This window comes from Nannizzia gypsea, genomic scaffold (genome assembly GCF_000150975.2).
Source record: "Nannizzia gypsea CBS 118893 supercont1.1 genomic scaffold, whole genome shotgun sequence".
Lineage (NCBI taxonomy): Eukaryota > Fungi > Ascomycota > Eurotiomycetes > Onygenales > Arthrodermataceae > Nannizzia > Nannizzia gypsea.
The window spans coordinates 232,404-243,694 of NW_003345201.1; the positions used below are offsets into that span (position 1 = coordinate 232,404).

Here is an 11,291-nt window from a genome sequence, read left to right on the forward strand (position 1 = left end):
GGTCGACAACAGCACCAAGGCCCAGGGAAAAAGAAGTTGGGTCTGTCGTGGCTCAAGGGGGTTTGCAGGCGCTGGTGGAGGAGGAGATACAACTTCTGGCACTTTGCTGACTTCCTGCTTGAGCAAAGTGATGTCCTTGGTCATGGTCGTCAGTCGTTGCTCGACGGCGGTCATCATCTGGCTGATGTTCTCGGTGCAGTTGCTGCCGGTAAGACTGGAGCTTCCTCTGCCTGGAAGATAGATGGACTTTGCAGCGGATGCGATCTCGTCGCGGAGAAGGTAGCCATTCAGGGCAACCATGACGGTAAGCAGGATCGTAATGACATGAGAGAATCCAAGACGGAGTCCGGACGAAGATGAAGTAGAAGGAGAAATAGGAGTAAGGATGTCCTGAGCAGATGGAGGGCGGGAGGAAGATGGAGTATGCTCGGACTGCGGAGTGTCGACTCGCTCGCCGTCAGAGGCACTCTCGCGGCGGCCTGATGGTGATAGTGATGTCGTAGTAGCTATACCAGCAGCAGTAGTGGTAGTAGTAACTGGACGGCCGATGGCGGTGCCTCGCTCGATTCTCTCGGCTGTCGCGCGGCTTCTCTGTGGCTGGCCGCGCAGCTGGTGATGCTGGAGGTGTTGCTGGCGCTGGAGATGCTGCAGCTGGATCGACGTGCTGCTGGCTTGAGAAGGGGACATCGGCGGCCCTGCTGTCCGTCTTGCGGCCGTCGCTGCTGTTGCCCGAGCAGGCCAGTTCGGGAAGCCCAGGTTGGCCGGTCGGCGGGAGACCTGCTGCTGCTCCGTCGCCAGCAGATGGCGCTCCGTGTTCCAACTGATGCTGGACCCGTCAATTGCATCCGCCAGAAGGTCGGCTTCTGCATCATCGTCTTGCTGATGATGCTGCTGGTGATGCTGCTGGTGCTGGTGCTGGTGCTGGTGCCGGTGCTCGTCCTGGTGGTCTTCGGGCTCTCCAGACGCCTCTCTCAACGAGCCCATCAGCTGGATGTCGGGCGTCAGCCTCCGGATGGTCTCCCTAGGCGCGGGAGACAGGCTCGTCTCCCGGCCGCTGAGCACGCTCTCGGCTCGCCGCTGCTTCTCGGGGCTCCGGCGTGCCTCGTCCTCGATCTGGTGGAAGCCTGCCGACATCGAGAGAGTCGCAGCCACCTCCTCCGCGTTGTTAGCTGACGGGTGCGAGCCCAGCCGGCGAGGCAGCGCCGGCGTGCTCGACCCGTACGCGAAGGACTGCTGCGTCTCGATGCTCGGCAGGAAGGGGTTCTCGGCCTCTGGTGCTGCTGGTGCTGCGGCCGTGGGCGTGGCCCGGCGAGTGCGTCGTTGTGGTGCCATTCTGCAATACGGTTAGACTCCTGTCTTGATATGCTGGTGACGCTGGTAATGCTGGTAATGCTGGCAACTCTGGTAGAGAAGAGGAAGAAGACGGTGATAGTCAAAGGAAACGGTGGAGGAAGACTTAGCACTGACGATCAAGCCGTTCAATCTTGAGAAGGGAGCTGGAGGGTGGCTGCCCCTCTATATCCAGGCTGGACCAGGAACACACGCTCACCTTAGGGGGCTGGAAGGAGTAAAACTCTGGCTATTGACAGCGAGTATTCAGCTCTTTCAACGTCGATTCAAGCCTACGAGCCCGAAAAACTCTCCCCATTCATCGGGTCGGATGGTCTCCCTCTGCTGTCCTGTCCTGTCCTGTCCTGTCTGTCCTGTCCTCCCCAGCCCCCCTATTGTTGTTATGGTGTATCACCACCTATTCGCTTTCGGCCACTAGGACAGGCAAAACTCGCTCACAGCAACACAGAAACACGCGTATCCTTCTTCAGCTTGGAAAAGAAGATGCTCAGGATGCACCGGGTATAGCTCCAAGTCCTGCTTCACTCGACTCTCAACCTCGACTCTCGACTATCAAATGGCTAGTACTCGAGTGATGGGTAGTTATTTAAATGCTCCAATCTGCTGTTTGAGCCTATAGCAACAGCCAATAACTCCAATCAATACAAGATAATCATCCAAAGACAGTGAAAACGGGGTATCAATATCAAGTTCCAGAGTCACTCAGCGACCAGCAATAAAAAAAAGACCCGAAAACCCGACGCGCTAGAAATAGCTTTTAATAGGGAAAGAAACAAAAGAACCTCCGAGAACCGCGAGACAATGCGAATGTCAATGCAGGCAAAGAACAAGCCAGGTTTTTTTTCTTTTTGCTTCTCGATATCTTCACTGCTTCGCTTTCTACCTTCACCTTTTCCTTCCCTTTTGTTCTTCTTTTTCTTCTTCTTCTTCGTCGCTTTTTGCCTGCGATTTTGTTGTTGTTGTGTTAATTACCTAATCAGGACTAGCGCGAGGTTTTCGTGACAGACAACAGGCTAAAAGCAGCGTGACTTTATTTCTATTTGGGCATATAACTTTACATGGCGTGTTGCCGCTTTAAGATACTCATACACATACACCATACGGAGTATATAGCGATTGATAGGGAAAGGGGGGATGAGAAGAATGTCTATATATCAAAGATAAGAGGAGAGGGCAGCGACGGCGAGGTCGAAAACCGGGAGTGGCTAACATTTCCAGATGCCGATGGTGCCGTCCTTGCGTCCCTCCGTCAGGTAGCCGTCCTTTATCCGCACCCGCTCGATGATGCTGTGTGTCCGCCCGTCGTCCTCGGATGCCACCCCTGAGCCACAGTCCCAGTGTCGCCCGTCCGTCTTGTCGTAGACTTTTACCACGTCTTCGCCGGCGGCAGCCACAATCCGTCGAGTGTCAAACATCATGCTTGTTACTGGACGGTCGTATGCATACGCATCGTGGATGGTTCCCGTGCGAAGATCCCATATCTAGTACAGTTAGTTAGACATTCATTGTCACAAAAAATAAAAACAAAAGGGGAGAAAGAAATAAAAAATAAGTAAAGACGAGAAAAAGGGAAATAACTCACACGTATGCTTCTGTCCATACTGCCGGTGACGAGGTGCACGTCGTCAAACTGCAGACATGTCACCGGCCCAGTATGGCCGACCAGGCTTCGATGGACCTGCCCGCTGCGCAGATCCCACAGGCGCACCATCCCGTCCGCCGTTCCACAGGCCAGCGCTGCATCAAAGCACTGCAAGGCACCGACAAAATCCGCCGAGGCGTCCGGCAGACGACCCGTCGGCCGCCAGGATGCATCTCCTGCCGCCATGGTTGACGACGCCTGTGCCGCTGCCCAGAGCACGTCCAGCGTCTGCACGCATCGGCCCTTGACCAGGTCCCACTGCCGCAGCGTCTTGTCCGCCGATCCGGATATCAGCGTGTCTCCGCGTAGGTGCAGCGCCGTCACCTCGTCGACGTGTGCCTCGAGAGTGAACAGCGGGCACTCGTCCATGCTGGAGGGCGGCGGCGTCGGCGGTGCAGCCGCGGGATCCTCGAAGCCAAGCGCATCCTCGTCGTCCTCGTCGTCCCTGTCGCCTCGGTGGTCGCGCGGAGCGTACTTGGCGCGACTGAGGTCCCACAGTCGGATAGAAGCGTCCATCGAGCCCGTGGCCACGATGCTGTCTTCGACTTGCAGACACCGCACCGAGGCATGGTGGCCCTCGAGGAAGCCCATGCATCGTCCCAGGTTCAGGTCCCATACCCGGACAGTGTCGTCCAGGGCAGCGCTCACCATCGTTCCAAACGGTACGTCGAAGTCGAGGGCCGCTATCATGTCGTTGTGTGCATGGAGCTCTCTTATTAGAGAGCCAGGCTCAAAATGCTCGTGCAGTACAGGTGTCGACCGTTTTTCTATAGTTAAGAGAGATATCCCCAAACGTAAGCTACTGCCAAAGGAAAGCAAACAAAGGGTGTTACTCAAACGTGAGAAGAGAGATACGCACTCGATGTCTTGTGTCTCCATGCCTTCGGCGAAGGGATCTTCTCATAGATTGATTCTGACATGAACGACGAATCGCCTTCGCCTTCTCCGATCGGTGAGCTGGGAATGTCGCCGGTCTTGGGTGTAGCTGCCGCTGCCGCTGCCGCAGACTCATCCAGTGCGTCCTCCATGTCCTCCAGTCTATTATCCAGTTGTACCACTGTCATGTTCCCGTTAGCTTACTACCGCTTCCTTTTCTTTCTTCTCTTTCTCAGACAAGTCTTACATTCATGTTCCAAGTCAGCTTCGTCCATCTCCAGTCCAGCCAGACGGTCCAACACAATCTTGCGCATCTTGTTCAAGTTCATAATCTTGTTGTCGATCTCGTGTATCTCAGCACTGCACATGTTCTTCCGCACACCCATCATTTCCAACCGATGGTTCAACGAGTCTCGTTCCCGCTTTAGATGGCCTATCGTAGGCGGCAAGGCACCCGTGTTTCTGTCTACGTCTTCCAAACGCTTCTGGCCATGCGAACTTCGCCTCCGATGAGACTTCCTGTGCTCGTGGTCTACATCGTGAACGGAGGCCTGGAATCCCTGAAAGAGCGAGTATGTGCTTGTATCCTCGGGGAGGTGTTGTAGGAGGTCGTCAGGGAGGGAAGAGAGGGCACGGTACTGGATCTCAGACGTGGAGAACTTGGAGCGTACAAGCTCGGTGGGCGTTGTCTGCGCGAAGGCAAATATCCTTCTCTGGGCTCCCGGCCGCCGTAGCTCTCGCTGGATGCCCGACATGGCCGCATGGTAATGGGCGTTGGCCGTGGGATCTGCCGTAGCACTTATGAGATGGGATGCGGTCGTCGTGACTTTGCGGCCAAATGCCTCCAGCTGGCGGGACTATTTAGGTACCTTTATTAGCATCATGATATCAACACGACTGTCAACAGCACGGCCGTTCCCAGTGAAGCAGACTTACGGTAAGCCCTGTTCCCAGCACAGAGCCTTCATCGTCGCCCGCTGCGTAGTGAGAAGCGCCAGAGCCCGAGCGGCTCCGTGCTGGATTGCCGGCCATGATGGAGTAGATGTTCGGAGAAGTGGTAGTAAGTAGTAAGTAGTAGTTGGCGAAAGAGGTCGAACTGGGGAGGGAATGTGGCAAAGGTGGAAGACAAGCGCAGTCCCTTGAACTGTGTGTACGCGCAGCTAAGCAGCCATGGAGCCTCCGGCTGCTCTGCTCAAGCGGCCATTGACTTTGGCAGGCCTGTTCACTTGTTCCGCTGGCTTGTTGACTTCGCTTCTTCTTCTTCTTTTTTTGTATAGAAGGAAAAACGCTTGATGTTGATGTTTTTTTGGATGTTTTTTTGCTTTTCAGGTTTGAAGCTTGAAAAGAGGTGCCAAGGCTGTATTTTTGGTCATAGATTACGGTATTTTACGAACTTAAGATGCCGAGGTTGAAGGACGAAGACGAAGAAGAAGAAGAAGAAGAAGAAGAAGAAGAAGCATAAAAGATGGTGGAGAAGAGTTGGAGGACGAGGAGTAGAAGTTGCTAGAGGACGGGGAGACGGCAGGGGAAGTGGCAGGAGGAAGATGTAAGAGAAGAGGTGGAAAGATGTCTCTGGTTAACTATATGGCAGGTCATCTACATCCTGCATCTGTTTCTCAGGAACTGACAGCTGCAATGCATCTCTGTGTCTGTCCCTGCAGATACATAGGTAGACAGACCGAGACTATGCCTACCAACATGGCTGCTCGTATCCATCTTCATAGCATCCGTCCAGTCATCCAGCCAGCACAGAAGAGAAGAGCCTGCGAGCCAGCTGTGGCTTGCGAGTAACAAAATAAAACAAGCCCCAACAAAAAGGAACAAGAAAAAGTAGTGACTCCGTCCCTCCTTTGGCCACCCTGTGTGATTCTCGGCCCCCGAAAACAAAGATATCTTCTCTGGCCTGTTCGACTTCCTCTTCTTCTTCTTCCTCTCGTTCTTCCTCCTTGCCCTGACACCCGATGCGAGTTTCTTCCTGTCTAGCCTCCCTGGCCCTGCTACCCCTGTCGCTTTGCCTCCATATTCCAACCGTAGAGTCTTCGGCCCGGTACCGAGACAGCTCTAGGATCTATAAAGCTTTCGAAGCTCGACTCGCGCCGGAGACGCCGGACAACAGCACCTGCGCCTGCAGCATGGATGCCTCAATCGACCTCTCGGATGCCTCCAAGGCCCTTGACCTGGAGAACATCCGCTTCCAGCTCATGTAAGTAGGGCCCGGCCTCCCTTTTCTGCGTTGATCTGGGCTGACCTGACTCATACCAGCCGTCTGGAGGATACCATCACCTTCCACCTTATCGAGAGGGTCCAGTTCCCTCTCAACAGACGGATATACATCCCAGGAGCCGTCAAGATCCCTGGAAGTGAGCTCAGCCTCATGGACTATGTCCTCAGCGAGCAGGAGCGTCTCGAGTCCCGCGTCCGACGCTACCAGTCGCCCGATGAATACCCTTTCTTCCCCGAAGTCGTTGAGACGCCCATTCTGCAGCCTCTCCAATACCCCAAGATCCTGCATGAGAACGACGTCAACGTCAACGACGTGATCAAGTCACGCTACATCAACGAGATTCTGCCGTCTCTTTGTAAGTCCAGAGACAGGGGTGAAGCCCAGGAGAACTACGGCTCCTCGGCCACAAACGACGTCAGCTGTCTACAGGCGCTGTCCAGGAGGATCCATTTCGGCAAATTCGTCGCCGAGTCGAAGTTCCTGGCTGAGACAGAGAAGTTTGTCAAGCTGATCAAGGCCGAGGACCGTGATGGCATTGAAGAGGCCATCACCAACTCCAAAGTAGAGAAGATGGTACTGGACCGGCTACGGTTGAAGGCAAAGACTTATGGGAGAGACCCGGCAAATCCTAGCGAGGGGAAGCCGAAGATCGATTTCGAGGCCGTCGTCTCCATGTACAAGGTGGGTGCCTGCCATGGCCTGTATCATTATATCCCCATAATATCCGTCTAGCTGACAGACTCTACAGTACAGCGTTATTCCAGTAACTAAGTTTGTCGAGGTGGAATATCTAATGCAACGATTGAAAGGAACGGAGTGGGAAGACAACTAAGTCGACAACATTTCACTGATGCTAAGCATGTTAGCAGATTAGCAGGTTAAAGGACGGCTCACCGGGTTAGACGAGACGGCAATACTACGGAGTACTACCACTGTTATTTAGGGCTACGATCACTTTTAATCACGATCTAAAATCGAATAGACTATCTTTTTTTATTTTTTGATTGTTCACCCCTTTCTCCTCTCCTCTACTTTTTGACTTGTTGTCATCGATATCTCTTCATTATTCCCTATTCACGAAGATGGGTTTAGGAACTCCTTTAGGTTGGCCACGGCTGCCTCGAACTTCGACGCTTCTATCAAGATCATATGGCCCTGCGGATGAATTCCCAGCTCCTGGAACGCTCTCTTCGAGTCAGACTGCCCTTCGGTCTCGTGGGTATAGTTATATCCCGTGTGGCATAGGGCATGTTTATGCAGTATCTCATCTTCAGGGTGGAAGTAGAATGTCTCTGAACCTTCATTGCCAGCCTTTTTCTTCTTCTTCTGCGGCCGGTCGTCTTCCTGGTCCAACTTCGACTCGACTTCTTGGTACGTTTTGGATATTATGAGATAATGCGTGAAGTTATATGGTTCCTTCTCTTCAAGTGCCCACGATATCTCCTCGAGCAGCATGGTGTACATCGGAGGAACTACTTGCGCGGGTACGTTTATGAGACGCTCGGTCAATATGAGCCCTATCTGGGGCACTTCCGGCTGAGAGAGCAGCTGGTTCAGTGACGAGCACTCGGCGTTCGATGACTTGGTTCGGATATAGTCTGTTAATGTCTTGATTACGGGTACATCCTATTATAAAGCCCCTTGAGTGAGTCATCCCTACTACGTTTATCTTTTTCTTTTTCTTTCATGCGCGCATGTGGCGTGGCCTACCTTGTGTTGATGTAGATTTAGAACTGTAAGGAAGGCATATGGATCTGTCTCATTCCCGTCTACCTTCACCGTCGAGCCCAGCAGCGGCTGTGATAGAATCAAATCTGACAGCGCAGACAGGTCAAATAGCTGGGAATCCGAGTCGAAGAGCTGGCGCAGCAACACTTTCAGGCCGTGAAAGTCCACCGCTGGCTGAGGATCGAACCATTCAAAATCAACGTCGATAATATCAAGATCCTATCCGTCTTCTTAGTATAATACGTATACCTGGGTATATCTTCCTTACCTCGTCACTGCTGTCCTCCGCCGCGCCGTCCTTCATCTCGACATCCTTCAATTGCTTCCGTTTTCCCATTATGATCAATATATATCCAACAGTTGCACAGTCGACCAGCACCTCTTGAACTTCTCAACGCCGTCTTTCTTTCTTTCTCTTGTTTCTTTCTCTCTTTTATATAAAAATATAAAAATGAAAGAAACAAATAAAAATAAAAATAATAAAATAATCCAAACTCCGAAGACGCTAAACCGCGATAGGAAACCACCCCACTGCTTATCTTATCGCTTGCATCTTTTTTCCCTTCGCTTTTTCGCTTTTTTTTTTCTTCTTCCTCTTTTTTTTCTCTTCTTTCGCGGGGGGTATCAAACTCCCGCCCACGGCGTCAATTGAAGACTTCTTTTTCTCCCTTCTCTACAATTTATATCTAAGGGGGGCTCAGTAATAGACAGTCAGGATGTCTGCCGTTGAAATTGCCAATGAGCCTCACAAGGCATTTGATACCATTCTCGTCCTCGATTTTGGGTGAGTCACATGGAGAGATCCTCCCTCAAGTCGCATTGGAACTATAGGACTGATACCACGGATAATCCAGATCGCAATACTCTCATTTAATTACACGGCGTCTTCGTGAGCTCAACATCTACTCTGAGTTGTTGCCATGCACTCAGAAGATTGCCGAGCTGTCTTGGAGGCCCACCGGTGTGATTCTCTCCGGCAGCCCGTACTCCGTGTATGACCAGGATGCTCCCCACGTCGACCAGGCGGTCTTTGACCTGGGCGTCCCGATCCTCGGTATCTGCTACGGTTTGCAGGAGCTCGCGTGGCATCATGGTAAAAATGTTGCCGCTAGTGACAACAAGGAGTACGGACATGCCTACTTGAACATCCAGAGGCATGGAGAGAAGGGCCAGGCCAATATCGACCGCCTATTCCAGGGTCTGGAAGACAAGGTTGAAGTTTGGATGTCACATGGAGATAAGCTGTCTCAGCTTCCCGAGGGCTTTGAAATCATCGCCACGACATCCAACGCACCCTACGCCGGTATTGCGCACCAGACGAAGCCATACTTTGGCATCCAGTTCCACGCAGAAGTCACCCACACTCCCTGCGGAAAGCAGGTACTAGATAACTTTGCTGTCAAAATCTGTGGCGCTAAGCAGGAATGGACCATGGAGAAATTCGTGGATAAGGAGCTGGCGAGAATTCGTGCTATGGTCGGCGAACATGGACAGGTCATTGGTGCTGTGAGCGGTGGAGTAGACTCTACCGTCGCCGCAAAGCTAATGAAAGAGGCCATTGGCGACCGTTTCCATGCAGTACTAGTCGACAATGGTGTCATGAGACTCAACGAGGCTGAAATTGTCCGGGAAACCCTAACGAAGAACCTCGGAATCAATCTGACCGTCATTGATGCTAGTGAGAAATTCCTCGGCCGCCTAAAAGGTGTCATTGACCCCGAGCAGAAGAGAAAGATCATCGGCAACACCTTTATCGAAATCTTCCAGGACACTGCAAAGACCATTGTTGAGCAATCGGCTGGCTACAAGGAAGGTGACAAGATTGAGTGGCTTCTCCAGGGAACCCTTTACCCTGATGTTATTGAGAGTATTTCTTTCAAGGGGCCTAGTGCCACCATCAAAACTCACCATAATGTCGGTGGGCTTCTCAAGGGAATGCACCTGAAGCTCATCGAGCCTCTACGCGAACTGTTCAAAGATGAGGTCCGCAGCCTGGGAACTAACCTTGGAATCCCTGAAGATTTGGTATGGCGCCACCCTTTCCCCGGACCTGGAATTGCCATCCGTATTCTTGGAGAGGTTACCCCTGAGCAGATCCGCATAGCCCGCCACGCCGATTCGATCTTCATTGATGAAATCAAAGCAGCTGGTCTATATCGCGATATTAGCCAGGCCTTTGCTGCCCTTCTGCCAGTCAAAGCCGTCGGAGTTATGGGAGACAAGCGTACGCACGAGCAAGTGATTGCCCTTCGTGCTGTTGAGACTACCGACTTTATGACCGCCGACTGGTATCCATTCGACGGAAACTTCCTGAAGAAAGTGAGCCGCAGAATCGTGAACGAGGTCAACGGTGTCTGCCGTGTGCTTTATGATGTTACGAGCAAGCCCCCAGGAACTATTGAGATGGAGTAGACTCGGGCGAGGCGTTCTGATTAGTTAAAAATGCCCATAGCATATCACATTGGGCTACTTTGGTTTTTTTTAACAAAAGAATATCCTTATATAACTGCTACTTATCCTGCTAGTTATACATTTATTTCCTCCTCGCAGTTTATCCCTTGTGCTTCCTATATCTAGGCCACTTTTTTATACAACCCCTGAACAGCCTTGCGGCCCCCTTTTCACACTCGCCAATGCCTTTTTATAAGCCTTGCTTTTGTCTAATCCTTTCCTCATCCTCCCTCTTCAGCTCAGCATCGACCTGTGCACCACGAGATGGCTGGTGGCCATGCATCCTAGCCTACCGTGCGATGGGATTTCCATTAGATTGGCCATCCCATTATTTGAAGGGGGTTCCTGTTGGACTTACCGGTGCAGTAGGGTCTAATTTCGCCAGCTCTTTATCAGTGGGTGAGTGTTTCCCCCTTGACTTCTGTTCTTTTTCGTGTGCGCTGCCCCGTCGGTTTGAGTCAGGGGGGTTGTCTCTGTTCCGACGGGCATTTTCAACCTCAGATCGAGAAAAGTTACGCTGCTCATTGCTTTCATAGATGGTCCTAGTGCCAACATTGGAGTTTCCAGCCATTTTGCGGCTTGAAGGGCTTGTGTAGTGAGTGGCTTTAAGACCAATACCTCTGAATCGATGTTAAGTTGCAAGTTATGTCGATGTCTTTTTTTTAGTTACTTCTCACCTTTTACTCGCCTTTATCAGCCTCAAACGGCCAGTGATGTCATAGTTTGCTGAGCTTGGAAGTCATAGTTATCTCCCACGTGACAGCAATTTGCCGCGAGGTTGAGAATCGCGAGGTTGAGAATGATTCAATGCAGAGAGAAATTCGGTAGCTCTTGTAAAGATCGTAGTTGTAGGTTTTATTAGACGGGAATATAATAACTATTGAATGCTAATTTATTGGAGTTACCTTAGGTTTTTCTTCTGTTTTATACCTATACTCTATCTAGCCCTTCCCACCCCTTGAAGAAGACCCTGGTGTCCCCGTATTCACAGTCCTGAATGAAAAGAAAAAGAAATAGTCA

The 11,291-nt window shown here is 51.7% G+C and overlaps 6 protein-coding genes across 6 annotated transcripts in view; 2 read left to right on the forward strand and 4 right to left on the reverse strand.

Moving 5' to 3' along the window:
• The window catches only part of MGYG_00088 (hypothetical protein), a gene marked incomplete at both ends in the record, with an annotated part of 2,062 nt that extends 730 nt beyond the window's left edge, over positions 1–1,332 (reverse strand). The window contains one exon of the mRNA XM_003175948.1: positions 91–1,332. Within this exon, the coding sequence (XP_003175996.1) occupies positions 91–1,332 (1,242 nt within the window). The remainder of the gene's footprint in view (positions 1–90) is intronic.
• A 1,223-nt stretch (positions 1,333–2,555) lies between these two features.
• Positions 2,556–4,900, reverse strand: MGYG_00089 (mitochondrial division protein 1; the record flags this gene model as incomplete). Its single annotated transcript, XM_003175949.1, has 5 exons — positions 2,556–2,831; positions 2,933–3,759; positions 3,852–4,049; positions 4,116–4,725; positions 4,805–4,900. 5 exons carry the CDS (start codon positions 4,898–4,900, stop codon positions 2,556–2,558), a joined length of 2,007 nt encoding a protein of 668 aa, XP_003175997.1.
• A 1,100-nt stretch (positions 4,901–6,000) lies between these two features.
• Positions 6,001–6,924, forward strand: MGYG_00090 (chorismate mutase; the record flags this gene model as incomplete). Its single annotated transcript, XM_003175950.1, has 3 exons — positions 6,001–6,071; positions 6,131–6,773; positions 6,841–6,924. 3 exons carry the CDS (start codon positions 6,001–6,003, stop codon positions 6,922–6,924), a joined length of 798 nt encoding a protein of 265 aa, XP_003175998.1.
• Positions 6,925–7,166: 242 nt separating this feature from the next.
• MGYG_00091 (bcp1) lies at positions 7,167–8,157 on the reverse strand (the record flags this gene model as incomplete). The annotated part of the gene is made up of 3 exons (XM_003175951.1): positions 7,167–7,718; positions 7,803–8,039; positions 8,089–8,157. The coding sequence occupies 3 exons, from the start codon at positions 8,155–8,157 to the stop codon at positions 7,167–7,169; spliced, it is 858 nt and encodes a 285-aa protein (XP_003175999.1).
• A 379-nt stretch (positions 8,158–8,536) lies between these two features.
• On the forward strand, positions 8,537–10,232 carry MGYG_00092 (GMP synthase; the record flags this gene model as incomplete). The annotated part of the gene is made up of 2 exons (XM_003175952.1): positions 8,537–8,604; positions 8,675–10,232. 2 exons carry the CDS (start codon positions 8,537–8,539, stop codon positions 10,230–10,232), a joined length of 1,626 nt encoding a protein of 541 aa, XP_003176000.1.
• A 229-nt stretch (positions 10,233–10,461) lies between these two features.
• On the reverse strand, positions 10,462–10,842 carry MGYG_00093 (hypothetical protein; the record flags this gene model as incomplete). Its single annotated transcript, XM_003175953.1, has 2 exons — positions 10,462–10,560; positions 10,630–10,842. The coding sequence occupies 2 exons, from the start codon at positions 10,840–10,842 to the stop codon at positions 10,462–10,464; spliced, it is 312 nt and encodes a 103-aa protein (XP_003176001.1).
• Between the last annotated feature and the right edge of the window lie 449 nt (positions 10,843–11,291).